Genomic DNA, 27,711 nt, shown 5'->3' with positions numbered 1-27,711 from the left:
GGACAGACCCAGCTCATCTTCCACCCAGGGTACCAGCCAGCCCTTCCCTGAGCAGAAGCAGCCCCAGGGCAAGGTGAAGCACATCTTCCATTTCCAGCTCTGGGACACAGCCTGTGTGGCATGGCCCAGTGAAGCAAAGGCCCAGAGAGACATGGAGTCCTGCTTAAGTCCTGCATCTGGTGAGCCGTGTGGTCCAGGCTCCAGAGGCCAAGATGAGACATCCTAGAAAGGGCAGTCTCATTCAGAGAGATTTGCCTTTTCAGTGAGATATCTGAGTAGACAAGTTGGATCAAAGGGTTTCCATGAGAAAAAAGCAGGCAGCAGGGAATGGCAGGGCTTTCCCAGGCAAAGAGAGGCCTCTGAAGTTGTTACAGTCATGGCTACCAGCTTGGAGGTGGGGGTGGGGGTTGTTTGTTTGTTCTGTCTTGATTTGTTTCACACAGCTGAAACTGGCTTTGACTTTTCCAAGAAGCCAAGGATGATCTCATCTCAAACTTCTGGTCCTTCTGCTGCCACCTCCCAATGCTAGGAGCCACAGATGTGTTCCACAGTCCTTGGTTTTGATATTTTTATTTTCTCATGAGCCTTTCCAATTATTAAAACAAAATGGAGCGCCCCACATGGCTGCCTGTTTGCAAACTAGCCTCAGCAACAGGATGGAGGCATCCCCAGGCGAGGCATCCCCAGGCGAGGCACCGAGGCACCGGGAATGGCTGGGCTTCTCTGCCTCACAAAGACTCCTACAGCAAAACTCCTGGTCCCTCTCCCCACCATGAGCACCTGTGTTTACCTCCCTGTTCCTCCACATATCTGCACCTCCCATGAGGCTCAGAAAGTGCTTGCTACTTCTGAGTGTTCACTGGGTGTCTCCTCTCTCTCTCTCTCTCTCTCTCTCTCTCTCTCTCTCTCTCTCTCACACACACACACACACACACACACACACACACACACACACACACACAGGAACATCAAAAGATTCCAGGAAAGAAAAGCTTGCTCACCCTGGGCCATAACAAAGAGACAGTGGTCCCCAGTGAACACACTGGGTGCCAGGCGCTCCTCTCAGCACCCAGAGCTACCAGCTAGAGAAGCCAGGCCACCTGGGGCCTCTTTCTGCTTGAGACCCAACTGACAGCTGGTGTCAGCGCTGGCGCCACCATGTCAGTGGGATGGGCCAGTCCTTCAGCTAGCAAGATGCCAAAAGCTCCCTTATCTCTCTTCCAAAGGAAGCTGCACCAGGCAGGGGCTCCAGGACTACAGGCAGTGGGAGGCCCAGGTTTTCTAGTAAGATACATCTGCAGAAAACTGTTTTGTAGATTCCAGCTGCAGCTGTAGCTGGTGCTGAGAAATTCTTCCACAGAAGAATGGCAACTTCCAGACAGCATTCAGAGGCAGGCACAGCCTGGGACAGACTCTAATGGTGGCTGAGCAAGGCAGCCATCATGGAGAACAGTCAGAGAGAAATGACCACAAGCCTGTCAGCCCTGGAGAGGGAATCACAAAAGTAGGGATAACCTCCGTCCATCTGGGTGACTACTTAGTGAGTCCTGGATAGACTGGATGCATGAACTGGGGCTTCTCTGAGGATATGAATAGCCCATTGCTCTTGTCTGAGAGTTCAACAAGGAGCTTGGTAGCCAGGAGAGGCAAAGCGACGAGACTGTCTTCTCACCTCACCTGGGCACCAGCATGCTTCTGGTGTGAACTTCCTGTTTCCACACAGGGCTGCACAAACTTCATAGTATGATCAGTGTGTGTGGTAAGGAACACAGCAGGACTCATCTCCAGCATATGGACTCAGCTCATGTGCATCACTGACACACACCCCTGGCCGGAGTAGCCCCATGATGCCATCAAATGGCCCTTGCACCTTCTCTCCGGAATATGAACTTGCCACAGGCTACAGAGACAAAGGCACAGGGCTGGGTCCATACCCATATATCTCACAGTCTCTCCAAGATGACATCCAGTTTCCAACTCAAAACTTCTCTGCAGTCCCCCACCCCCCACGCCCCATCGCAGTAAGGCTGTACAGAAACACATCTGCCCCCTGCACTACTGGGGGCAGAAGCTCTAGGCCAGGATACAGCCATCACTCTGGGCCTTCCCTGGGCCTGTGGACAGAGGAACACCTGCATAGAGACATCAACATCAAGGCACCAATAGACCCATCAAGCCCCTGCTCACCAGGAAAACTCAACCTTTGCTCCCCTCAGCAGGGCCCCAGAACATTCAAAGTTCTTTCCCAGTTTCAAAAGCCTTTCAGGACACTGCATCAAGAGTTCAGTAGATGCTGATGGTCCATCTGGAGGGCAGTGTCCTAGCTGGCTGCCCAAATATCAGTGACTATGTATAGCCCACTCATCTTAAGTGCTCTTGGCCTGCCCAAGGCTGAGGAATGACCAGCCAGACTGATACTCAGAAATAGATTCCAATCAGCTGTTCCCAGGCAGTGAGGGTGCCTGGGGTAGAGAAGGAAGCACCTGTCACTTTCCAAGCAGCGTTGCACATACACATGTGTTGTATATAAACATACACATGGGTAGGTGTACACACAAGTATGTGTGTGCATGTGAACGTGTGGGTGACTACACGCATGTGAGCCGGGGAACATGCATGGGCATGTGAATGTCATGCACTAGCAGTTCACATAGGCGAGTGTGCATGCTCACGAGGCAATGTGTGTGCACACACATGACTGAATGTGAGCACAAGTATGTGTGCATTCACACAGGTGCTCACGCACAGGCCCAGCTCTGGGTCCTCCCTCACAGATCCTACGCCTGTAAATAGAACTGCTCGACTCTTGAGAGCTGCCTGCACCTCTGCATGATGGAGCTCAGACAGAAAGTGAAGCCACAAGAGGGCTTAGGACACCTCTCACTGAATGTCAAGGACAATAGGCTTCCCTCTCTGTTCAGGCTAGCAGGCCAGTCTGCACGGCAAACCCTGGCTCAAGCACACTCTCTCTCATTACATGCTTTGTATGACTTTTAGAATGTCTACAGTCAAACAATATAAGAACACTCCTTCCCCTCATCTCTCTTACCAAGGTATCCATACACTATTTTTAAAGAAATAATATATATATACATATATACATGAAATATATATGCATATATAATTCATAGTCATGTGTGTACAGACACAAATTCCCTCACCTGTGTGTGCTGCTTGTGCCTGTGCATTCACATGCCCACTCACATGAATGCATGTCTGCAGACACACCACACACACATTCTCAACACACACACTCATACACACTCACGCACGCTCATATAAACACACACACACTCACACACTCTCACAACACATTCTTAGTCACACAAACACACACTCACCCACATATTCTTAGTCACACACACACTCTCACACATTCTATCTCTCTCTCTCTCTCTCTCTCTCTCTCTCTCTCTCTCTCTCTCTCCCACACACACACACACACACACACACACACACACACACACACACTCAGTTAAAATGAGAATAAAAGGCAGGCATCAGTCCCTCAGTCAATCAATCACCCTTCTTCTATCTAGACTACTCGGCGCTTCGGAAACCTTTTAACTTCTTTGGGTTCACATCCCAAATCTCCACCAACAGGAGTTAGTTGATGGCTTCTGACACTTCCGGAGTCGGTACACTAAGCAGACACAACCAAAACATGATAAACCCCTGCTCCCAGCCCTGGGGACTGTGGTCTTGAGGGACAGGAGTTGGTAGACTGTCCTCCTCCACAGACCTGGAAACGCAACGAGGCTCCCAACAGACACCATGGAGCCTCCTTAAAGCACGCAGAAGTTTTGTCTTGGCCCAGTATAACTTCAGTGGGGAGCATGAGCCCTTCTGTGTGGGATTCTTCAGGAATACAGTGGGAGGCGATCAGAAGGCTGTAGCTTCCTTGGCTCCTTCACAGACGGAGCTAAAAGCAGAGAAAAGAAGGAGAGAGGGAGGGGGAGGGAGGGGACAGAAAGAAATTTTTACAGATAAGAGAAGGCTGAGGTGCCCTTCTTACTACATGGCTAGCACCATTCTGAGCTCTTGCCCATTCCCTGGCTGCACTCAAATCCGTACCCCTTCTCCCCTCCCCCAAGCCGGACCAGCTCCTGGTCTATCCAAAATAAACCTGCCCAGAAGACTTAGTAACGTCAGGAAGTGAAGGAGGCAGCTGAGTCTTTTCCACAAAGAACAACCTGACACAACTTACATAGTCTGCCTTGCCACAGCCTGGTCATGCGCAACCCAGCCCTGCATAGACCAGCACAGGCCAGCTGATCACCCCAGACACTTAAAAGTAAAAGTCAGAGTCAAATCCATTTACAATATAAGTTATCACCAGCTCATTTGGGGATGAAAGAGTATTCACCAGCTCTCCTTAGATCCCTGGGATAGTCTCTGAGCACCTGGCAAAACCTGTCTCTCACTGAGGGGAGACAGGGGATCCCTGATAACTGTGGGGACAGGGGATGCTCACTAGGGTAGTCCATTTGGCATGTGGCCTCAAGGTGCTGACACCCCACAGTTCACCTAGCTAGTGGAGAACATGCCCACAAGTTATTGAAAAAGACTGCATGCCCAGCAGTAAGTCCCCACTACCATGCCCGACCCAGAGTCCACACTAGCCCTATGCTACTTCAAGACCCAGTCCTAAGCTGACCTGGGAGTATCCTGGGCGGGAAAGCCCCCCAAGTGTGCAAATCAATCAGCACACTGTGCCTCACCTAAATTTTGGCCAATCCTGCTCAGAGAGTTCTGCAGCTGCCACAGGCCTCAGAGCCTCTGGGTCACCGGCCTGCCATGTTCCCCGGTGTTCTGTGTCATGCAGGTCACCCAGAGCTGCAGGTAGATCCAGAGGAAGCTTCTGAGTACACAGCAACCAAGAATAGCTCTCCATCTCTCCCTGGCCTCTCCTGTCTTAGCTCCCAAGCTCCAAGAATGTCCAGATGACATATTATGAAAGACACTTCTTCACCGACTCGGGCACCTGGTGGGAAATGAATTTTAAATGTTTTAAACATCACTGCACACAACTCCCCTTTCATGGGTACCTGGGCAGGATAGACTCTCGGAAAGTGTCAGTCCCTTTCTAGGTCACCCTAATGCTGATGGGGAGATTCAGCCATGAGAATCCTCAGCCTCCTCTATGGACCTCGGTGAAGCTCTACAGACAAGACAGCAGAGCTGCCTCTTCACTTGGGGTTACTATGAGGGTTAAGGTGAAGCCAGCTTGATTCCTGAGGATCAGAATCTCTCAGTTGTGTCAAACCTTGTTTCCAGCCCAACCCACCAAAAGTCTGCCCACTGACATCACACCAAGCTCCTCTTTGTGCTGGGATGCAAGATGCCTGGAAGCGGAACTTGTCCCCTCCCCTACACCGTCACTCAGTCTTAGGGTGTTCTTCTATGTACACAGAATATTTATCTATTAGGAGATGTCGCTGAATGTCTGCCTTCTACTCGAATGGGACAGAGTCTGGCTAATTATTGATAATTTATGTTGGCTGTTTGGTTTTTGAGACAGTCTCAAGTGGTTCAGGCTGGCTTTGAACTCCTGATCTTCCTGCCTCTACTTCAAAAGTGCTAGGATTATAGGAGTTTGATGTTTTAGAGTGGGTTCCACAATCACTCAGCCTCTGTAGCACTTTTCATTTTTTAAAAAATATTATTTATTTATTTTTATTTATATGAGTATACTGTAGCTGTCTTCAAACACACACCAGAAGAGGGCATCAGATCTCATCACAGATGTTTTTAAACTACCATGTGGGTACTAGGAATTGAACTCAGGACCTCTGGAAGAACAGTCAGTGATCTTAACTGCTGAGCCATCTCTCCAGCCCAGCACTTTCCATTTTTAATCTTTCACAGCCCAGCTAGAACCTACTGCACAGAGACCAAACCCCCTCCCACTTTATTTGTCTGCCTATGTATCTATGTATCTATCTATGTATCTATGTATCTATGTAACTATCTATGTATCTATCTATGTATCTATGTAACTATCTATGTATCTATCTATCTATGTAACTATCTATCTATCTATCTATCTATCTATGTATCTATCTATGTATCTATGTAACTATGTATGTATGTATGTATGTATGTATCTATCTATCTATCTATCTATCTATCTATCTATCTATTTGTGTTTTTCAAGCAAGTAGCCCTAGCTTTCCTGGACTGGCCTCAAAGTTAGAGATCTGCCTGCCTCTCCCTCCTGACTGCAAGGATTAAAGGTGTGCACCACCACCACCACCACCACCACCACCACCACTACCACCCCGCCTCCCCCTACTTTTTGATCCAAGGGCAAGCCAAGATCCACCTGGCAGGGTAGCATCAGTGTCAGGCTGGTTGATAACTCACTTCTTCCCAACCTGGTCACCAGGTGTCCTGGGTGAGCTCACTCTCCATGAGCTAATTCTCAACTAAGAGCCTTGTCCGTCCTTGAGAGCCAGAGACTCCTCCCCTCATTTGTCCTCTCCAGTGATATGACAGCCTACCCATCCCCTGTTCCCTCTGCCCCTGGCTGGCGTGTCTCAAAGCCATCCTGTCCTGCAACAGGTCATTTGCTACTTCTTCAGTCAGATGGACAGCCATCCAAACACAAACTCACCTTGTGTCTAGTGGTCTGATGCAGTAGCCTGCCACACTGAAGGCTGAGCAATGTCAGAAAGGGCTTTGAAAGCAGATCCAGTTACACATGGGACCCAGGACCCCTGAACCCTGCCTTCATTCCTGTACCCTTCTTTTTCCCAGCTGGCTCACACTCCACCAGATAATCCACAGTGCAAGCTGCTTTCTGCTTGCAGGAGTTGATGGTCACTACCACTGGCAATGGAACCCTCCCACACAGCCTGTGGTCGCTGAAGCTGCAGGCTCCTTAGACAGACAGGGAGCCTACTCAGTCCAATGGATTTAGAACCTGTGGAGTTGGCAAGCAGCAGGAGTGTGGAGTAGAGCAGGGACCAACCTCTGGTTGTATCTCTGAGTCTAGTCACAACTAGCCTCAGTTTTCTCATCTGGAAAGAGGACATGAAAACTGCCCATCTCACTAAAATGCTGAAGAAGTTAAAAACAAAGCAAGTCCCCTTGTGAAGACAGTCACATGAGATCACTGAGGAAATGCCTTAATGGTCATAGTGACAAAAGCAGCTTTGGGCTTAGAGAGACCCAGACAGAGGGACACTGCAGATGACAGCTCACTCTGAAGATTCCATTACAGCTCTGGGCACAGACAGATGGCACTGGCATGAGAGACAGGGATCCAACGCTGCTTCCAGTCGCTGAGCTTAAACACACCTGCAAGAGGAATACTTGCTGTGTGCTCAGACTCAGCAGACGCAGCACCCACACTCCGGTACCCCTCCCAGGATAAGCACACACCTTTCAGCCCTCCCTCACCTCAACCAGTTTTGAGGCCTTGAAGGAGCCCCAGAATCCCTGCTTTGTGGACCCAGAGGAATGACAAGTTCCTGAGACAATCTGAGACCATAAGGGTCAACTGTGAGCCACACTCCTCTACCAAGGATACAAAGAAAGAGGGGGAAGGAGCCGAAGAAAGTGGAGGAGGTGGAAAGCTAGCTTTCCCCACCCTAAGAAGTGGGCAGTAGTACTTACTGAAGGTATAACCCTGCATGCTAGCTACCTCCCTGAACCTCGGGGTTACCGTAGGAAGCAAAGGAAGCCCTCAGGCCTTTTTACAGCAATGTGAGCTCTCACAGAGAAAGGCAAGAGTAATGGGGTGCCCATGGGTGGGCCTGGGGGAGCCAGTTCAGTCCCAACTCTGCATCTGGGCAGCCATGCTCTCAGGGGTTACCCCCAGGTTGGGCTAAGGCCACCACTGTCTGCATTCAAAGCCCAGTGTCTACAAGGAGCGTGCCACTGAATAGAGGTAAGGTGTGTGTATGCGGGGCTCCACCTGGAGGCAATCATTAAAAGGTCCCCTGTCCCAGGCTATTCTCACTTCAGAGGGCAAATGTCCCTGTAAGAGCAAACACAGCCAAAGTGTGATACAAATCCCAGACGCCTAAGGACAGGCCAGGGTCCCTCTAGGGAATCAGTCTAGAGGCCTGACGCCCCCTTATCCCCCTGAACAATAGGATTGTTTTCTTTTCCTTCGATAAATGTGTCTGCATTAACAGTTCCCAAGCTCTGTGGTGGGGAAGGGGTGGCTGTCGGGCAAGTGATAGCTGGAAATGAAATCCAGATCCTGTCAGGCTGGCAGGAGGTCCCCATCCTCCAACTTGGCCACTTAGGCTCTCATGGTCACAGTGTGACAGCCCTCTTAATCCAGAGATCACAGATTAAACTCAGTTTCGATTGGTCACAGGGTAACAAACATGCCAACCCTCATTTCTCTAAGAGAATATGGGATCCTTATCACAAATTACTGTCCTTTCTCCTTACCTGGCTCAGTCAGGTCTGCCTGCTAGGCCAGGGAAGCCTGAAAGGCTGGCTGAGGGGTCACCGTAGCTAGTCAAGGCAGAAGCTCCCATCTGCCTACCTGCCCTACCGTTTGGCCCTTAGCACTCTGGAGCCAGGGCCTTCTCATCTACCCACGTGACCAGTATTCATTAGCCTCTACCCGGAGCCTGTTGAGAGCCTGCCATGTGCACACCCTAAGGCAGCTGCTCGGATGCCTAGTCCCACCAATCCCTCCCTGAAGCCACTGGGAGAGGTAAGTGCTATTACCACACAAAGAAAAAAGGCTAGGCGATGCTGTAAAGTCTTGCCACAGCAAAGCTGAGTCCCCTGCAGAGTCTGGCTGCTTCCTGTCCAGCTTTCCTCAAAGCTGACTTTGGGACTCGGAGTCTGCTGAGGGACCTGACAGGACAATCTGTCATAACGTAACAATCTGTCAGTGGAATACGCATGAACCACAGGAGTAATGTGGACCCTGAGGGATGTGTAGGAGTTCAGTCAACAGTGAAGAGAGGAAACTCCCCTGGGGAATAGCAATTGGAAAACCTGGTGGGCAGAGAAATGCGTCGGTTTCCTCTTAGAACTGGTAAGCAGGATCATAGCACCATAGCTGACGTCTGGGGGAGGGATAGGATCTAACTAGAAGGACCTAGGGTTTGTGGTTTGATCTAAGACTCCTCCTTCTTTGCCTCAAGCAGAAGAGACCTGTAAAAGGGTCAGATATTGTCACAGCCAGTGTCCCACCACTATGAGGCAACCTGATCTGGGCAAAGGACACCCTGCAGTCACTTCTGCCACTATTCTCTGAACAGATGAGCCTACTTCCCTGTCTAGACAGGTGGCCAAAGACCTGGGCACCCACAAGACTGCCCTCTGTGGCACCAAGCCTCCAAAGAACCTGAGAAGGGTAGATCTCCCCTTTCCCAATATCTATAGAGGCCAGGAGTCCCTCCTCAATTCCTTGTTTGTCTGAATCAACATGTTGAGTTACTAGTTGTATGGCTTTGGGTAAGTTAATTTGTTCCTCTGTGTGTAAGTAGCAATAACTTCATCTGCCTCATTAAGACTGAGGTAACAATTAAATATGCCACAGAACAAAACCCAGCACCTCTGTCATGTGGTTCTTTCCACCTTGTGGACTTTCCTGAGTTTATCCCTCCCAAAAAGCCCAAGTCCATCTAGGTCTACCCCTGAAGGACCCTAGATCTACTACCGATTATCTAGGGAGAAGAGGATTCGGTCCCCAGCAAGTAAGTCTCCTCACTTTTCATACTGGACTTGGTGGAGTGCAGGGGGAGATCTTCCCATTTCATTTAAACAGTCAGGAGGAGGCTTCAGTGCTGTGCTGGTCACTGGTCAGTGCCAACAGCACCCAGCTGTCTCCCAAGATGGACACCTGGATGTTCTTCCTGCTCCAGGGAACTTTGCAAAGAGAAAGACCCGCACAGTGAAAGCCTGGAGAGTTCTGATGAGAAGGGATGTTAAGACTGGAGACCCAAGTATTGCACACCCCACAGAAAGGAGAACCATGAAGTCAGTGCTGAAAGCATCAACCAAGAGCCCTCACCCAGTCGCCACCTCAAGGAGGGAGAAAAAGGAGAGGCCAGGAGAAGGCAGTGGGAGGTAATCCTAAACCGGAAGCGCTGGCAAGCTCCCCTTCCCAGGCCTACCCCAGCCAGCTTCCGCTCTGTCCGTATCTGCACCTCCATGGCTCACATTATGGAGCCTGTGTCAGGACAATCTGTACCAACCCCAGGCTCAGGGTGCCCCCCTCACTTCCACTCGTGACTCACAGCTAAATCTCCACATGCTGAAGAGAGAAGTTTGGGTGGACACCAGTGTACAGGCAATGCTTAGCTCCTTTCTGATAATTAACCCCGCGCTGAGCAGCAGAAACACTGGACACTGACTCCAAGGTTAGTCCGTGTACTTCCCTTATCTCAGGAGCTCCTGCCTCACCCACATATCTGTCTGCAGCACCCCTGGGCCAGCATGAGCAAGTGAGAAACATTCGCTGGCTGCCGTCTTCAAGCCCTCCGGGGTTGCTGCACCTTCTGGGCACTCTCCATCTGGAACTCCAGTTAAGCCGGAGGACAGAAGTCACCACAAAACTGAACTAGGTACTCTAGTACCAGCCTCCTGGGAGTTTCCAGTACCCGAAGAGACTCTTGCCAAGTTCCTCAGCCTGTGAAAGCAGCGGGACTTGGAGTCTACCTGTCTTCTGTTGTGGCCTTAGGAACTACATCACTCGTATCAGAGTTCACTGGGGCTGGATTCCCTCCCCAGTGGTCCTGCTTGTTCAAAAACTCAGTGGACTGTGGGATTCATGGTGGACTTCGAGTCATTGCTGATGAACAAAACACCCAGTAAGAGAATAGCGGCCCTAGCCCTGCGGTTACCATTGAAACTGGATCCCCACGTAGGTTGGGGAGTATAAGGGGGGATCAGGCACGGGCCAACACGGTTCCAGCACCTTGTGTCCCTAGCTTCAGTAGGGCCTCAGCCACAGGACACTAAATCAGCTTTCTGGGCGGGAGCTCGGAATAGACGTGGGGTGAGGAATGACACCCGTGACCGTAGCAACAAAGTTCGAGACAGTTCAGAGGTGCTGCTGTCCCAGAACTGTCCGCGCGCTCAGTCTACTCCCACCCTTGAGTTTGTTCAGGCTCAGGCGAAGGTACGCCAGTGTGCTGTGGTCTCAGAGTCCCACAGCGGAGCCTTTTCGGGTCACGTGGCACCGCGGCCGGAGCCCCGGCGCTGACCCTGAGCGGAGGGAGGGACCGACTCGAAGAGGGAAGGGGCGGCTCGGCGGGGGCGGGACAGCCCAAGTTCCCGGGATTCCCTACAGAGAGGCTCTGTGGAGACCCAGTCTACAACCCACTGGTCACCGGCCCTGGGCCAGCGCCGCGCCTTCCTGTGAGGGCTTTGGCTGGCGATCTCTGCGCAAGGCAAGGATCTTGTTCCCGGGGTCCTGCGCCTCATCTAACCCCGTCATTCCACCCAGAGGAGCCCGGGACCTGCCCCGGTGAACCGACTCAGAAAAGTGGAGTGCGCAAGCCTAGCAGCAGCACCTGCCCCGGGCGAGCGCGAGAGCTGATGGAGGGGGCCCAGTGATCCTGCTCTAGACGCCTGTCTTTCTTCTCTGCAGGTCAAGCTCGCGCTGGGGAAAATGTACCAAAGCTTGGCGCTGACCCAGAGCCCTGGCCAGGGCACCTACGCCGACTCCGGAGCCTTTCTGCACTCTTCGGGAGCCGGCTCCCCTGTGTTCGTGGCACCCACTCGCGTGCCCTCCATGCTACCGTACCTGCCTTCGTGTGAGCCGGGCTCGCAGCCTCCCGCGCTCGCAGCGCACTCTAGCTGGACGCAAGCAGTTGCGGCTGATTCTTCAGCCTTCGGCTCCGGAAGCCCGCACCCGCCAGCCGCACACCCACCGGGATCACACACCACCTTTCCGTTCGCTCACAGCTCCCCGGGATCCGGCAGCGGCGGCAGCACGGGGGTCCGGGACGGCGGCGCCTTCCAGGGCACGCTGCTGGCTCGCGAACAGTACCCGACCCCGCTCGGGAGGCCCATGGGCGCCTCGTACCCCACAACCTACCCAGCATACGTGAGTCCCGACGTAGCCCCTTCGTGGACCTCCGGACCCTTCGACAGCAGCATCCTGCACAGTCTGCAAGGTCGCCCTGGTGGCCTCCCAGGCCGCAGGACCACCTTCGGTGAGTACCGGGCTGGGGCTGCCCGGTGGACCCGGCTCTAAAACTAAGGCGCGCAGCAATAAATCCGCGCGCTACGAAATGCGAAAAATCCGAAATGCGTTCTTCTGCAGTCAGGGCTCTTCCGCCTAGTCGGACCACGCAGATTCCCGCCTAGAGTTGTTAGGACATAGGAACCTTCATGAAACACAATGCGATGAAAAACGCTCAATACAGAATTCTTTTTTCAGCACAATAACAAGGAAATAATACATTTCTGCTTTTCACCCGACCAAACCCAGAAATGCATTCTGGGTTATGTCGATTTGGAACCTACATTTAAAAGTTTTCACGGGAAGTTTCGGAAATTATTTTTGGTTTTAAGACAGGGTATGATTTTGTAGACCAACCTAGTTCCAAACTTAACAGCAATCCTCCTGCTTCAGTCTTCCAAAGTGCTGAGCTTACAGGCATGAGCGGGGCTGAAAAATGAATTTTATAAAGCTCAAAATAGCGATTATTTGATCAAGTCTCCACAGCCATCTCATTCTGCAATGTTGGCATTCCATCTTGAGAGTTCCATACCTCGAATGAACATAGATTAGATTAGATTCCAAGGTTGTTGAGCAGGGAATCATTCCTCTGGGTTTCTGAGTATTTTTGAGGAACAGACACTGCATAGCTCCATTTGCAGCCTTTCGGGGGGCCTTGTCCAGGCCATCCCTCCTAGAACTTGGAATCGTGGTCCCCTGGTTCATAGCCCCAGACTAGTCTCAAGCCTACCTAGTACACTTAGGCGACAAGAGCAGCCCCTGTGCCTGGTACCCACCTCCAGCCAGTAGGTGACTGATTCTTCCCTACCCTGAGCCAACGTCTCACTGCTTGCATATCTGTGGTCCCTGATGCCCCGTGTTTTGTCTTCTGAGGGACGACAGTGGTTGATCCCACAACAAAGCTGACAGTAGGCCCTTGTAGAATCTCATATCTCTGTTTCCCAATCCTCTGACCTTGAGACACCCCCCTTACCTTTACACTGAGTGGGATGGGGTGGGAGCAGGGGGAGAGAAATAAGGTTCATCCATACATTTCCCACTGTCTGCTTCCAAAGCATATTAAAAATACAAAGGCTGGTGTGAACCCTAGTTAAGAAAGGGGCCATCTTAGAGTCTGGCTTATTTATACCTTATAAAAGCAGCCTTACCTAACAAATTTCACTGAAGACGAAATATGACTAAGAATATAAATAAATGAACTTCTCTTTAAATGAGTAAGTTTAAGATACTATAGAAGGAGGCCAAGTACAGCAGAAGCCCTCAGGCACCCTGGTGGGGTGGAGGCCCCAGTCCACAAGCTTCTTGTCCCCACAGTACCTGACTTCTTGGAGGAGTTCCCTGGTGAGGGCCGGGAGTGCGTCAACTGTGGAGCCCTGTCTACACCACTGTGGCGCAGGGATGGCACCGGACACTATCTATGCAATGCCTGCGGCCTCTATCACAAGATGAACGGGGTCAACCGACCGCTAGTGAGGCCCCAGAAGCGTCTGGTGAGTGTGACAGGGAGAGGGCCAGGGCCATAAGGGGGATAAAAGAACTGCTGGCTCCGACAAACTCAGTGGTATCTGGGTTCCTGAAGGATGGGTTAAGGGTTGAAGACAGGCGCTGTAGGCTGCCCAAGCCAACTCATCTTCTCCTGGAGTTTGAAAATATCCAGGGAACCATCAGGATCCAGGAGAGGAGTCCTGATAGGCACCTGGCTCGGTCTCACAACCCATTGCAACATTGTAACCTTACAGCACATTGCAGGTTACTTGGTACTTGACAGACAAGATATGTTTCAAAGCCACTTGCTACACTGTCACAGGATGTCTCAGAATCAGTTTTAAGAATGAGTCTGCCTGTGTTTCGAGAGTCTCTAGGAAACCAGGCTTTTGCCCTTTGCCTAGCTTGCTAGCTAAATCTTGTTTTCACTTTTGGTTCTCTCTGGTGCATGGCAGCACAGGTGTTGGGGATGTCAGGGCTCAGGCTTGGGTCACCAAGTTACTGAGGCAGGAAGTAGCTTTGCTCTATGATCTCACAGATCAGCCTTTAAGTTCAAGTTTAAATATGTGTTTGGGTTGGAGTTGGCAGCTTACGTTTTTGCTATGGAGGCTATGGTGGGTTCGTGGGTCTCAGACCTGGACAGGACTAGTCCTGAGTATCAGGCCCTCCTGTCTAAACGTGTGAACCCCTCATGAGTGTCAACATCTCTACGTGGGAGCAGGCTTCTTAACTTCCAAATTTCAGAAGGCCTCATGCCCATAGCAGGTAGTGCCTGAGGACTGGGTCCAGCCTGACAGGTGTATTGACGGTGATTCTTCCTCTTCTCTGAGCTAGGATTTGGGATCTACAGGCCCATTCTGCCCAATACTTTGCTCCTTGCCATCCGAGGGGCCACCTCAAAGGTTATTGTGCCTTCTGTGAGCTGCCCAGCCTGGTCTCTGTGACATTCACTAATGAGGAAACCGTAGAGATACAGCCCAGTCATGGAGGACTGCATCTCAGGCCTCAGGGTACAGTCTCCCCAGGCAGCAGACTTGCCCTGTAACTTGACTTTGCCCACTCTCCTCTGTGTCAGGCTTTGCACAGGACACTCAGACACAGTGATAAACAAAGACAAATCAGGCAAGAGCCACTGTCTGCCCTGGGGTAGAAGGATGGGGATCCCTGGCCCCAAACCTACTTTTCTCATATCCCCATCTTAGTTTTCTGTCAGCAGACAAGGGACAACCTTGGACCTAATCTGCTGTGCCTCCTACAGGAGAGGGTCCACTTGGAAACTTTCAAGCCTTGCCCTATCCCCAAGGCTCCAGTTGGCATTCTCAGCCAATCTTGGATAGCTGGGTTCTGGACAATGAGGAAGGCACTCTGCAACGCTTTGTATTGTAGCTTGCATTTTCAAAGAGCTTCCCTGCTTACATGACTTGCCCTCTAAGCGAGACTCAAGCCACCTTCCCTTGTGTGTCCGCCTTGGCAGGGCTGCCTTTGCACACTCCAAAGCTGATGTATTTGGAAGTCCCCAGTGCTTGGAGCCTGGCACTCAATGTTGCTCTCCTTCAAGTGAGCAGCCATCGATGATGAACTTCTCTTGAAAAAGAACAAACAAAAAACCAAATAAATAAATGAAGGGCATCCAGGAGAGGCTGTTTATTGGCCAGGCTGCTGGCACAGACAGGGAGGAAGGACAGATGGAGGCTGGAGGGGCGGGGCTGAGGTGGCATTGGGTGTGGCAAATGGACATGTGCCAAAGTGCTCAACAGAGAGAGAAGGTTGGGTCCACCCGGCTCCTCGGTTTCCTGTGGTCCCTTGACATTTCTGAACTTCCAGTTCCCTTCAAGGCAGTGACTGACAGTTGTGAAGTTGGAAGGAAAGTCAAGCACCTCTCGGGATGTTACGTTTCCCTACATTTTTAATTTTATAAAATTACCATGAAAGATCCCAACCAACATGGTTTCTGAACTTTTCGCTGCACTTCTGGGCGTGTGGAGATCTGGTGCACCTTTCTTCTGTGTATGGTCTGCACATAGGACACATGCTTTTACTTCTTACCTGCCATGTCTCAGAAGGTTCCCATAGTTCCTAGCTGGTTCGTGGAAGAAGAGAGGCCAGAGGCCAGGGCTCCCCTGAGTCTAAAGGTCCAGGAGGAACCAGCAACTGCAAAGTCCCAGGCACCTAGTTAAGTGTGACTTCCAGATAAACATGGATATCTTACTAGTCATATTCCAAGTAATGCTGAGGTCATACTTATGCAAAACCCTCCCTTTTGGCCAATGTTCTAGACTTGTAGTTAAACTTTCAGTCCTGAACCATAAAGGAAAGAGATGGGGGTGGGGTCAGATGTACTGTCCAAGAGGTACTGTCCAAAGTGGGGACAGAATAATACAGTCTGATGATAGTAGTGTCACAGCAAGACTAGGCGGTGGAGTTCGGGAAGGTCTTAGGGTCCTGGTGTTTAGATGGAGCTTTCAATAATAGGGACAAAATCCCATCACACACTGAACTGTGAGCAGTGCAGGAAAGGTTCAGATCTCAGACAGCTCAGGAGACACTGAGCTTGGGGAAGACAGCTGGGTCCACTGGGATGATTCCCCAAATACTGCACAGGAAGCCCATTTCTTGCTCCCTTCATTAGTTAGACCCAGATTCCTATGCCCAGCTTCCTCTCTAGCTCAGGACCCAAGTTCCAAACACTGGGAAGTCTGGGGGGTCTGGTGGGATTCAAGTGTGTGAGATCAGGGGACTCCAGGCACTGAGCACAGCAAGGGTGACACCTGACAGATAGGACCCTGTACCCTCTACTCGATACTCTGTGGGTACTAGGGATGCTGTGGGGTGTGTGGGGTGTTGTCAATGTATGTTCTGAGCTCTTGGGAGACAGGTGTGCAAGAGGACCAGCAGGATCCTGAGAGCTAACTTTTGGACCGGACCTCTTCAGGACCCCACAGAGGTGCCAGATTAGATCGACCTGGCTGTTGAAGAACAGCCAATAGCTGTATTTCTACATTAGACCTTCTTGGACTTAGAACCCCACAACTAGACCTCAAAAGGTCTGTTACATCTCAGTGATGGGAAATGCCCAGAAGTAAAGGGATTGGTCCTGGGACAAGAAGGCCAAAGGGTCAAAGCTTTGTGGAGCAAAAGACATCATGTCCTGCCAGATAGGTCCATGGCAGGCCCCAAGCCTTGAGCGCCCAAGCATCTCGCTCAACCAGAATGGCCATGACTTGGCAGCTGGTAACTGCTGAGTCTAACGTCCATCCATCCTATTGGTTATCATTTACTCCACCAGAGGCCCCCAAGTCTGAATTCCCTAACTTCTAGGCTCACCCCAGCTTGCTTGCCCCACAGTCTTCATCCCGTCGATCCGGCCTCTGCTGCTCCAACTGCCACACTGCCACCACCACCCTCTGGAGGCGCAATGCGGAGGGCGAACCAGTGTGCAATGCCTGTGGCCTCTACATGAAGCTGCATGGGGTGAGTAGCAGGGAGTAGCTACCTCTATCTAGAATCATGTGGCTACTCCTCCTCCCCAGCGAGACAGGATGGCCCTCGGCCCCTGGCTTGAACATGTTCTGGGAGTGTTACACGTATGTTGACTGTCTGCATGCCCACTCTTCTGGGAGACCAAGCTGTTGCCTCCATGTCTGCTGTACAGACCTGCCCACTGTGGGAGTTCAGGGAGCCTGGGGTTTTTTAGCCTAGGATAAATGCTGGACACCCAAATCTTGCCCTCTCTGCAGTCCACCCCTGCCTCTTGGCAGATGGGATGGCACCCAAAGGTGGAGCTGACTCAACGGGCCTGTGCCTGCAGGTCAGCCCAGCATCTAAGAGGGGACTGGCTCCACCGTAGTTCAGGAAAGTGACTGTTCAAGGGCCCAGGGGTGAGCAGGGACAGGGGGCAGCCACCTACCCTTGCTGTCTCTGCCAGGTGCCAAGGCCACTGGCAATGAAAAAGGAGAGTATCCAGACAAGAAAACGAAAGCCAAAGAACCCTGCCAAAATCAAGGGCTCCTCAGGTAAGCAGGAAGCAGGAGGGGTCATTCCCAGGCCTCCAAGTCTCAGTCTAACCCAGCCCCTGATGGATGTCCTTAGCCTTGCTGGGAGGGGGGCACATGGACAGATGTGGGGTGGATGAAGCTATACCTGACCCTCCAGCATTCAGTGATGTGTGACTTTAAGAAATCTCTGAACCTCTCTGGACAAGGACAGGAGAATTGATCACATGGCAGAAAATATGGTCAGATATGTCACCTTCTGTAAATGTTCCCCCCTTCCCTCCAAGGATCCACAGAAAACACCAGAGCCTCTTCTCCCACTGTCCTCAACACGGAGAGCTCAGCCACCACTTTGAAGGCAGAGTCCAGTCTGGCATCTCCAGTATGTGCTGGACCCGCTATCACCTCCCAGGTAAGGAGGATGAGGCAGGGGAGTGCAAGAGATAGATCCTCACACTTCTCTGGAGAACCTTGACTCTTCACCAACTTCAGTCCCATCAGAGCCCCCAAGACCCCTCTCAGAGCTTCACTGTACACATGGCCCTCAACCACCAATATGGTGACCTCTTCCTCAGAACTGTGTGTGGCATGGTCCAGGGCCCTGCAGGTCTTCCTAGTCCTGCTCCTCAGTGGACTTTGTGTTCGTTCTAGACTAAGAAGTCCTTGGAGCAAATCACCCTATGCCTCCCAGTCCCAGAGAGGTGGTAGACCTCTCCATACTCTGTCCATGCCCCCTGCAGGCCTCCAGTCCAGCGGACGAATCCCTGGCCTCCAGCCATTTGGAGTTCAAGTTTGAGCCTGAAGACTTCGCCTTCACCTCCTCATCCCTGAGTCCCCAGGCTAGTCTCAGTGGGGTCCTACGTCAGGAGGCCTGGTGTGCCCTAGCCTTGGCCTAGGTGCTCAAGAAATTGTCACCACAGTACATTCCAGGAACAGAAGTTAGTTCCTGAACCAGCAGCCCCCGAGGTCCCTCACCACTGTGCTGGGGAAACTTTCTGTGCTGATTGCCTAGAGAGAGAAGCTGGCTGGTGGATGAAGGGTTGGAGCCTCAGCTCCGGTAGTAACGGACTCACCAGACCCCTCACGGACCTCTCTGCAGCCAAGATGACTGGAGATACCCACCAATTACTTGAATTCAGCTCTTGACATCGATGGTCAAAATTTACAGTTTGTAGCAGCTGGCAAAGGTTCACAGCATCCCACAGTAAAGTCTGATCCAAGTGAAACAAACATACTCCAAGCAGGCAATAAGAAACGGGGCCTCTGGGCCCTTGAGGTCTTCATTTCCCACATTTGACTTTGTATGGATGAGAGAGTACCTTCTTGCTTATTGATGCAGGATTGCTGGAGACCGGTATACAGGTTGAGCACCGTACCAGGATACTGCCCAAGGCAAATGCATCCCTCTGGCCATCATCACAGACTTCTGTATTTAAATGTGTGTTTGTTTCCAGACTGGGCAGTAAAGGGCCTTGTTCTGGCAATCTGTGTACTAAGGCGTTTGCTAGTAGGCAGACCTGTACAGAGACACTGTTGGAATTGGGGGACATGTGGCCTTGTGGCCTGGCTCAGCCATCATCCCAGCAGTTGGCAACACAGCCCTATTTGTAGCATCCTCTTCATGCCAGGTTATGTCAGCTGGTGGTGACTCTGCCCAAGGCCTGCAGGTCAGTTCTGGGACCCTGGTGCAGGCAGTGGAAGGCAGAGGTGTTCTATAGGCCACATTTCCACAGGTCTTATCGCCATTGGCTGCTTCCTGGCCTTCCCAGGCTTCTACTCCCCAGCGAGGAAACCAAGAAACAAGAAGCAAGGGAGTCAAGGGGGTCATCCAACCATGAAGGCCACCCCTAACCCATCTCCTGTGTGGACCCTCAATCCTTTCATCCAATTCAGCTTGAGGGAGAGGCAGTGGACCCTAGTTAGAAGTAGTAAATCAAGGGGCAGTAGCCTGTAGCATTTGCAAGCATCACAGGGGCAAAGGCAAGACATGCTCCTGCCACTAGCTCTGAGCAGGCGTACCTCACCACCTATGTATCTGTGGAAAGAAAGGCCAGCCGCCTAGGTGTCTATTATCATATCCCAGATACTTGGGTAAGGAGAAGGAGGGGACTAGAGACCCTGACACAGGTGGCGCTGTATGAGTATCTCCAAGCACCCACACCCCAAGTGTGCATAGATGCAGACCAGACCATGGCACCTGCATGAGGCTTTGCACAAGTTCTCAGCACCATGATATCACTGCAGTGCTGTTCCTAGGAGCTCCGTTTGTCCTAGCCTCAGTTTCCCCTTCTGTGATGAGAGGGGTATCTGAGATCACATCCATAACTCATGCACCTTTGAGGTGGTACAGGGCACTCACCAACCTAGGGAAGCTTCCTAGAGACGGCCACAGTGCAAGGCCCAAGGCAAGTGGCATCCCCTTTGGATGGAGAGGAAGAGAACTCAGGAGAGAGAGGCACATAGACATGAGATCCCTTCCATGTCAGTTTCTCTGCCTTTCTTCCTCTTTCTTTCTTCCTTCCTTCCTTTCTTTCTTTCTTTCTTTCTTTCTTTCTTTCTTTCTTTTCTTTCTTTCTTCTCTCTCTCTTTTGTTTGTTTTGTTCTGTTCTGTTTGTTTTTTTTTTTAAGACAGTGCCTTACTATGTAGCTCTGGCTGTCCTGGGACTCATTATGTAGACCAGGCTGGTCTCAAACTCACAGAGACCTGCCTGCCTCTGCCTCCTGAGTGCTGGGATTAAAGGCATGAGCCACCACACCTGGCTTCCTTTTGCTTTTTCATCTTTTAATTTACTATTCTGTACGAGTGCTTCACCTGCATGTATGTGTGTGTGTCACATGTGTGCCCGGTGCTTCGGGATTGGATCCCCTGGCACTGGAGTTGCAGGTGTTGGGGAACCATCTTGTGAGTGCGGAGAACTGAACAGATCATCTGAAGAGACAGCAGGTTCTCCTAACCACAGAGCCCAGCCATTCCTCCAGCTCCCTAATTCTGTATCTTAACTAAGGAGCTGACTGAGGTGAAGAAGGCCGTAGGTCCATCACTGGGAGTGGCTACTGCTTCTAAATTTGAGCATTCTCCTCTTCAGGAGGAAACCAGTGAACCAAGTCCTTAATATAGCTACCAAGCGCCCTGCCACTGCCCTTCCTCCTGCCTCCCATTCTCATCCTGCCCGCTGGTCGTAACCACCAGATGAGCCGTACACTCACTTGGGCCAGACAACCGAGGGACTTATCTGAACAGCAGCATGGAAAGGAAGGCCCCGCTGTCTACTGCCTGTAGTACATTCCATCTCCATCATGCCAGACCCTGAAGCAGAAAGGGCCACAATACCCTGAGTCTGTCCCTTCCTGCCCAAAAGATTTCCTGGGCCCTCATGATTCGTTCTGGGCAGCCCAAGGAAGAAGACACATGCAAAATAGAACACATGGGGCACAGAGATGGGGAAACCAGGGTCCCATCCATTGGAGTTTCTTGCCAGAACTGATGGGCAGAGCCCTCCCACCATGGCCCTGCCCCATGGCTGGAGCACAGCAGACAGGCATTCCTCCTCCGGGGTGGTACAAAACACTCCTCCCCTACCCTGGGGTCTTGCTCCAGCTTGTGTTGCTGTGTTCTCTGTGGATGCAGGGTGAGACTGACCGCATCAGCCACCAGACCCTGAGAGCTCTTCTATACCAGGAAGCAAAATGCTGATTGTATTGCATCAGCATTGAACTGGGACCTAAGCTTGCAGGGGTACAGCTCAAACAAAGGCTGAGAGTTTCTTAGGCTAAAAAGGGTAAGCCTGTCAGAAAGTGGAGCAAATTCTCCCAGGTGCTCATCTGAAAGCCTGGAGTCTCAGAAAGGAGAGCCTAGGGGCGAGGCACGTGGAGGGCAGTAGCTTTGACCGAGTAAGGGCAGTTCTTAGAACAGACCACTAGCTACTGTCAGCAGCATTGTGTAGATCTCATCAAAAGGTGCCATGTTGCAGAAGGGGCACTGACCATCCATCCACAAGGCCCTCGCCACTGTCCTTTGTCACAGCCCTGTAGGACAGTTCTAGGGGCTCAGGCAACGTTCCCTAAGGTAAAGTAAGGGGCCTGGGTGGACAGGTAAGAGCTGAGGCTCCGTGGTCCCAGTTCCCTGTTTTGTCAGGCATGGGCCTACTGCTGGGAGGCCCTCAGAGTCCCTCTAGTGCCTCTAAAAATAGGCCTGAGACATGAGTAGAAGTAAGGACCCAGCTAGGGTAGGGACACCAGCTAGCCAGGAGACTCAAAAGTGTCCATCACACCTCCAGTTCCACCCTTGTGTAGCTTAGAGTCTGTCACATCTCACATTACCCTATATTAATGCCAAACAGCCAACCAGGCCAGGCCTATCCCATGCATGGATCATGTGATCCAGAAACTAAGTCCCTACTGTGTCCCTTTTACTCCCTATCCTCCACAGGATGGAGTGAGGCCAGAGAAACTTAGTTCCCTGCAGCCGGCAGGCTTTGGGCAGAGCGGTTGTGATGCCTGAATCTCCTATACAAACACTTGGGTAGGGGCTGACCCTGGCCTCAAAGGGGAGGGGGCTGACTAAGCCCTTCACGAGTAGCCCCCTCCCCGCGGGCCCCCGCACGCCGCCAAGATGTTGACACGGACGGCTCCAGCCGTCTTATTTATTATCTGATAAAGCAAGCTCGGCACCACTGGTGGACAGCGTCTGGCCGCTCTGAGCTGACCAGCATGGGGGAGGAGGAAGGCGGTACTGACAGAAACGGGGCCCCAGCCTCACCCTAGGACAGGCCTCCACCCTGGACTCTGGGACAAGCCACGTCTTCTCCTCCCCCACCACTGGCCATCTGGAAAGGATCTCCCTGCCTGTCATATGCACCTGAGCCTATGCCCACTTTTGCAAAACTCTGCTGCCTCTGGTTCCCAAATCTTCCAGCTGAGCCCTTCCTCCCCATGTGCCTGGCACCCAATTACTGCTGCTGCCTATCCTCCACACCCTGCATTTGGCCTGGAGCTCAGACTTTCCATGAGCAGGTTCAGGCCTGCTTCTTTGCCTCCAAACACTACTCAAAGATTCAACTCTGCAGGGATGCCTAGGCCCCAGGAATCCCAAACCCCCCCCCCCCATTTCAGGGCCATACCTTTGACTAGGCCCCAGGAACAACCACCCTCCATTCCAGGGCTCCCCTCTACGAGCAGTTGTATTTACTCTCAGGTACAGGGGACTCTTGCCAGCATCCAAATGCATCTAGTCCTTTGCTTCATCCTGCCTGCTAACGCCCTTCCTGACTCTTGGGTGTCTAACCAGTAACTTGGGCACTAAGTGGCCTCTTCCTCCTTCTCTTCCTCCTCCTCTCCCTCCTCCTCTTCCTCTTCCTCCTCCTCTTCTTCCTCCAGTACTTTTGGGAAGAATCAAGAAAGCAGGATCAATAGAGCCCTGCCACCACACTTGGAGGTCAAGTGCCCCAGCCAGCTCCAGAGGCCTCTTGTAGACAATTCAGCATAATCACACATATACATCTGTGTGTGTTTGTGGACCTGGGCATTGCAATGTGAGGTTATAAGTTCCCCTTTTTCTCTGGACAAGGTCCTATGAGACTACCTCCCACTAGGAAATGCTGTTTTGGGGTCTCCAACAGAGATCCATCACCTGTTATCCCAGGGCTGCAGGGGAAACATGGTAGATATTCAAGAAAAGGGAATCTAATAATTACTAGAGGGAATATATGTAGCTGAGCCCTTAAAATTTAGAGTTCCAAAACTGGGTACATGCCTTTAGTCACAGCACTCCAGAGGCAGAGGCAAGCAGGTCTCTGTGAGTTCGAGGCCAGGCTGGTCTGCAGACCTGACAACACAGAGAAACCCTGTTTGAAAATCAAAACAAACAAGCAAATAAAAAACTCAAAAAAAAAAAACCACAATTATTTTTATTAGTTGTAATATTTTGTTTGTTTTTTTTATTCTTTCATACATTACATCCTAGCTGCAGCTCCCCTCCCTCCTCTCCTCCCAGTCTCTCCCCCTTCTCCCCCACCCCCCCAAGTCCTCTCTTCCTTTATTTCCCTTTGGAAAAAAAGAGCAGCCCTCCCAGGGATATCCACCAAATGTGGCATAATAAGTTACAATAAGACCAGATACAAACGTTCACATCAAGTTTCATGAGACAACCCAGCAGGAGGAAAGGGGTTCCAAGAGCAGGCAAAAAGAATCAGAAACACACCCCACTCCCACTGTTAGGAGTCCTACAAGACACCAAGCTGCACAATTACAATGTATTGTATTGTACAATTACAATTGTACAATGTATATGCAGAGGACCCAGCTCAGATCCTCAGGGTCCCTGTTTGTTGCTTCAGTCTCTGTGAGCCTCTGTGAGCCCTGCTTAGCTGATTCTGTGAGCTGTGTTCTTGTGATGTCCTCCGCCCCTCTAGCTCCTACAATCCTTCCTCCTCTCTTCTTCGGGGTTCTCCTGGCTCTGCCTAATGTCTGGCTGGTTTGGCTGTGGGTTTCTGCATCTGTTCCCATCAGTTACTGGATGATACCCCTAAAACCATCATTTCTAAGGATTCTTAGTAACACAAAGGTATTAGCAAGTGCTCCTACCAAGAAGATAGGCTAAATTTCAACCCATGTGTAAAGTGTGACCACCACAATAAATATATAATTATTCTTTGTGTATGCATGTGTTGTACATGTGGTATAAATACATGTATCTGCATGGATATGTGTCCGTACAGCAGCCGGAGATTAACATCGAGTGTCCTTCCCTCCATCACTCTCCGTGTATTGTTTGTCTGATTGGTTGATTAGTTGATTGGTTGATTGGTTGATAGATTGGTTGATTGAAAAGGTTCTTACTGTGTAACCGTAGCTGGCTTGGAACTCATTCTGTAGACCAGAGTGGCCTCAAACTCACAGAGATCCTCTGCCTCTGAGGTGCTGGGATTAAAGGTGTCCACCACCACACATGGCTACTCTCCTTGGTTTTTTGACAGAAGCTTTCTAATGAGTACCTGCCACTCATCAATTAGGCTAGGCTGGCAGGCCAATGGGCTCTAAGGGCCCACCCCACAGCACTGGGCCTACAGACACTTGTTTCTGGGTCCAGTTTTAAGTGGGTGCTGGAAATCCAAACTGAGGGTTTCGTGACCACGTGGCAGGCTTTATCAGCTGAACTCTCTCCCCAGTGCATGATTATTCTTACTATGTAGAAAAATGGATGGCAACAAACTAGTTCCCGGGACAAATACGACTTAGTCTAAAATTTATTTTTCTAAACTTTCTTCAAGTCAACTTGATAATGAAGAAGAAAACAGCAAAGGTGACCTTCACGGGGCTGCAGAAGCCAATGTCATCACCTCCATATCCAAAAGGAGTGGAGCAGTGGTCACAGGCTTTGGGACAAGTGAGACACAGCCACTGGTGTCCCAGCCAGACCCCCACAGTCTCTTCTCACAGAGGATCCAGCAAGGACAGCAAGAGGTCACTGTCTCCTCTGCTTGCTTATAGGTCCCAAGCAGGCCATCTAGGTGACTATACTGTCCTCTTGGAGAAGTGGCATCTCCCCCTCAAAGAGAGCAACCTAAGATCACACACACACACACACACACACACACACACACACACACACACACACACACACCTGCCTGGTCATACCCAATCTCAGGGCTGAATTTACAATCCAGCTCTCCAAAGAGACCCACTGGACAAACTACTCAACGTAACAATCCATGAGTCCCCAGAGCCTTTGAGACCTGCTACCACAAATATGTCCTTGAAAGAGGATTTGTCTTGATGGAGTTTTGAATGAGTCAGGTAAGGAAACAGGAAGAAGACTGAGTAGTTACTGTGGAGTGCACGCAGATGTGGAGGTCTCCCATCACGTGCCTGATCCCACCGAGGGCTTTGGGGAAAGTGTCTACAGAGGCTGTTGCCCATCCTATGCCAGTGTGTCTCTGCCATACTGGGACTTAGATCGAGGATCCAAGAGGTCTTCTGTCGTCCAGTAGGAGGCAACTGGGAAGAGGCAATTCATTCTGCCAGGCACTTCTCAGAGGGCGAATCCATAGGACTCAGAAGCACTGAAGAACACTCAGGAGGCTGAATCTACCTGGGTTTCTCCAAAGAGATGGAGAAAAACAGACAGACAGAGGTGGATAGAGATAGAGACAGACAGAAAGACAGGGGAAGACAGAGACAGACAGACCAAAAGAGAAATAGAGAGAAAGGGAAAAGAAGAAAAGCAGAGAGGGACCCCCAACCATCTGGCCCTGGCTCTGTGATCTGCCAACCACACCAGGTAGTCCCGTTCTTGGAGGAGTTAGATGTCCATCAGCATGGACCTGGTACCCATTGGCTCATTTGTCACCTCTGGGGCTGGAGAGCACAGGAGGAAGAAAATGCTGGCCTAGGGCTCAGGGCTATATTATTTCCTCAGCAGCATGGAGAAAGTCAACCTGCTCACACCTGAATGGAGGCAACAGAGACAGTGAACTCAGTGAGTTTTCCCCTACCTGCACACTAGTGACCTTGGGCTAGGGTGTGGAAAACAGCAGGTCCCACCCAAGCCTCAGGTGCACAGTATTTCCTAAATTCTGCACCCCAGGTCAAACTTTTAAGCACAGAAAACCCTTCATACTACAACCTTAAGACAGCAACATCTGCTAGGAATGGGCCAGCCATTGATGGGTGGCTGCACTTCCACTTGGCTCCATGGGGAGCCCGGCTCTTATCCACCTCCAGAGCTTCACCAGGATCTTGTGCCTAAGATTTAAGAGATCTTGGCCCAGAAGGTAATATCTCCAGCGTAGCAGACACCCTATGCATCCTAGAGAGAAGGCAATGCCCTAGGCCAAGGTCAGAACAGCGCAGTGCTGCAACCAGGAGTCTATAGAGAGCCTGGACGAGCCCACAGCCACATCCTGATGGGTTGGCAGATCACCTTGTCCATTTCACAATTGAGCCAGGAAGTTAAATACTAAAATAAATCTTCCACCTTTTCCCAGCAAGTCCAAAGACTCTCAAAAGTCATATCTGGTGGTCGTAGCTGGAGACAACCCAGAGAACATTCTGCAAGCAATAACTGGAGCCAGGACAGAAGGGGACACAGCAGCCCTGCCAGACATACACAGACCACTTGGAGTTAGCAGAGTGCAGCAGATTTAGGACTATTTGGAGGTGGGGTTCGGGGGCTAGCAGGAATCTTTGACAGTTCTCAGCAGCACTGCACCTAGGAATCTGTCTGCAGAGGTGTTGGTGACAGATGTGGGCTTACCATAAGAGCAGCGGTGGCCCGCAGGAGGCCTGGCACTGCCCTAACTGCTTCACTGCCATCTTCTTCATATCCCTGAAGATCAAACAGGAGCCATGCTTTGTTCCCAGACAAATCCCAGACCGAACCCACAACTGCTGCCCACTGCCTCCTCTTCCTGCCTTTTTGCCTACCTCAGGGCCCAGCAGCTTAGTCATGTCCTCTACCATTGCCGCTAACAGCAAGTAAATGAAAAGGGGAATTCTCCTGGGACAGTGTGGCCCCTCCAGCCCGTGTGTCACTCTCAGACCCTAGGACACACCTCACGGGCTATATAATGCCCTTGTTGGCTCTTACTGCTAGACTTCGCCCCTCTCAACTGCTCACTGATCTTCAGCTCCTAATAACCGACCCCCCCCCCCAGTAGGAGGCTTCTGACATCTCCCTCAGATGCTGTCTCAAGGCTGACCATAAAATGGGGATTTGATAAACTCCTGCCTTGGTGTGTTCCATGGCCTGTGTGCAAGTGGACAGAAGTGGTCCTTTCTTGGTCACTCTGTCCTGCTGAGGGGACTAGGCCCTGTACTTCCTCCAGAGCTGCTCACACTGCCCTGCTGAATGGAGACACAATTAGAAGCCCTGTCAGCCGGACAATGGGTTCCAAAAATACCCCAAAGACAGGCAGGACTTTGCCCGTGACATCTGTAAGTTCTGACCTGCGGAAGTTATAAATACGAAATAATGTTAATTCGGAGTCATTTGTCATTTGGGGACAGCCCTGTCCTTTGTGGGACAAGGGATGTTTTTCCAGATTTATAATTTACTGCTCTCTATAG

The 27,711-nt window shown here is 51.2% G+C and overlaps 1 protein-coding gene and 1 long non-coding RNA gene across 4 annotated transcripts; one reads left to right on the top strand and one right to left on the bottom strand.

The window, feature by feature from the left end:
* Positions 1-554: 554 nt before the first annotated feature.
* LOC143441542 (uncharacterized) lies at positions 555-5,015 on the bottom strand. Its single transcript, XR_013109090.1, has 2 exons — positions 4,722-5,015; positions 555-3,922 (listed from the first exon to the last, which is right to left on the bottom strand). It is a non-coding gene; the product is annotated as an uncharacterized LOC143441542 (long non-coding RNA).
* Positions 5,016-10,170: 5,155 nt separating this feature from the next.
* On the top strand, positions 10,171-20,399 carry Gata5 (GATA binding protein 5). Of its 3 annotated transcripts, none has more exons than XM_076930369.1 (7): positions 10,171-10,790; positions 11,573-12,140; positions 13,484-13,659; positions 17,000-17,125; positions 17,580-17,667; positions 17,934-18,058; positions 18,387-20,399. In XM_076930369.1, exons 2-7 carry the CDS (start codon positions 11,594-11,596, stop codon positions 18,540-18,542), a joined length of 1,218 nt encoding a protein of 405 aa, XP_076786484.1. In that variant the 5' UTR covers positions 10,171-10,790; positions 11,573-11,593; the 3' UTR covers positions 18,543-20,399. The 3 variants fall into 3 exon arrangements, with proteins under 3 accessions (XP_076786484.1, XP_076786485.1, XP_076786483.1); XM_076930370.1 differs by lacking the exon at positions 10,171-10,790 and adding an exon at positions 10,971-11,101; XM_076930368.1 differs by lacking the exon at positions 10,171-10,790 and adding an exon at positions 11,221-11,372.
* Positions 20,400-27,711: the final 7,312 nt, after the last annotated feature.

This window comes from Arvicanthis niloticus, chromosome 2 (genome assembly GCF_011762505.2).
Source record: "Arvicanthis niloticus isolate mArvNil1 chromosome 2, mArvNil1.pat.X, whole genome shotgun sequence".
NCBI classification, from domain to species: domain Eukaryota; kingdom Metazoa; phylum Chordata; class Mammalia; order Rodentia; family Muridae; genus Arvicanthis; species Arvicanthis niloticus.
This window is presented reverse-complemented; position numbering and strand designations above follow the sequence as displayed.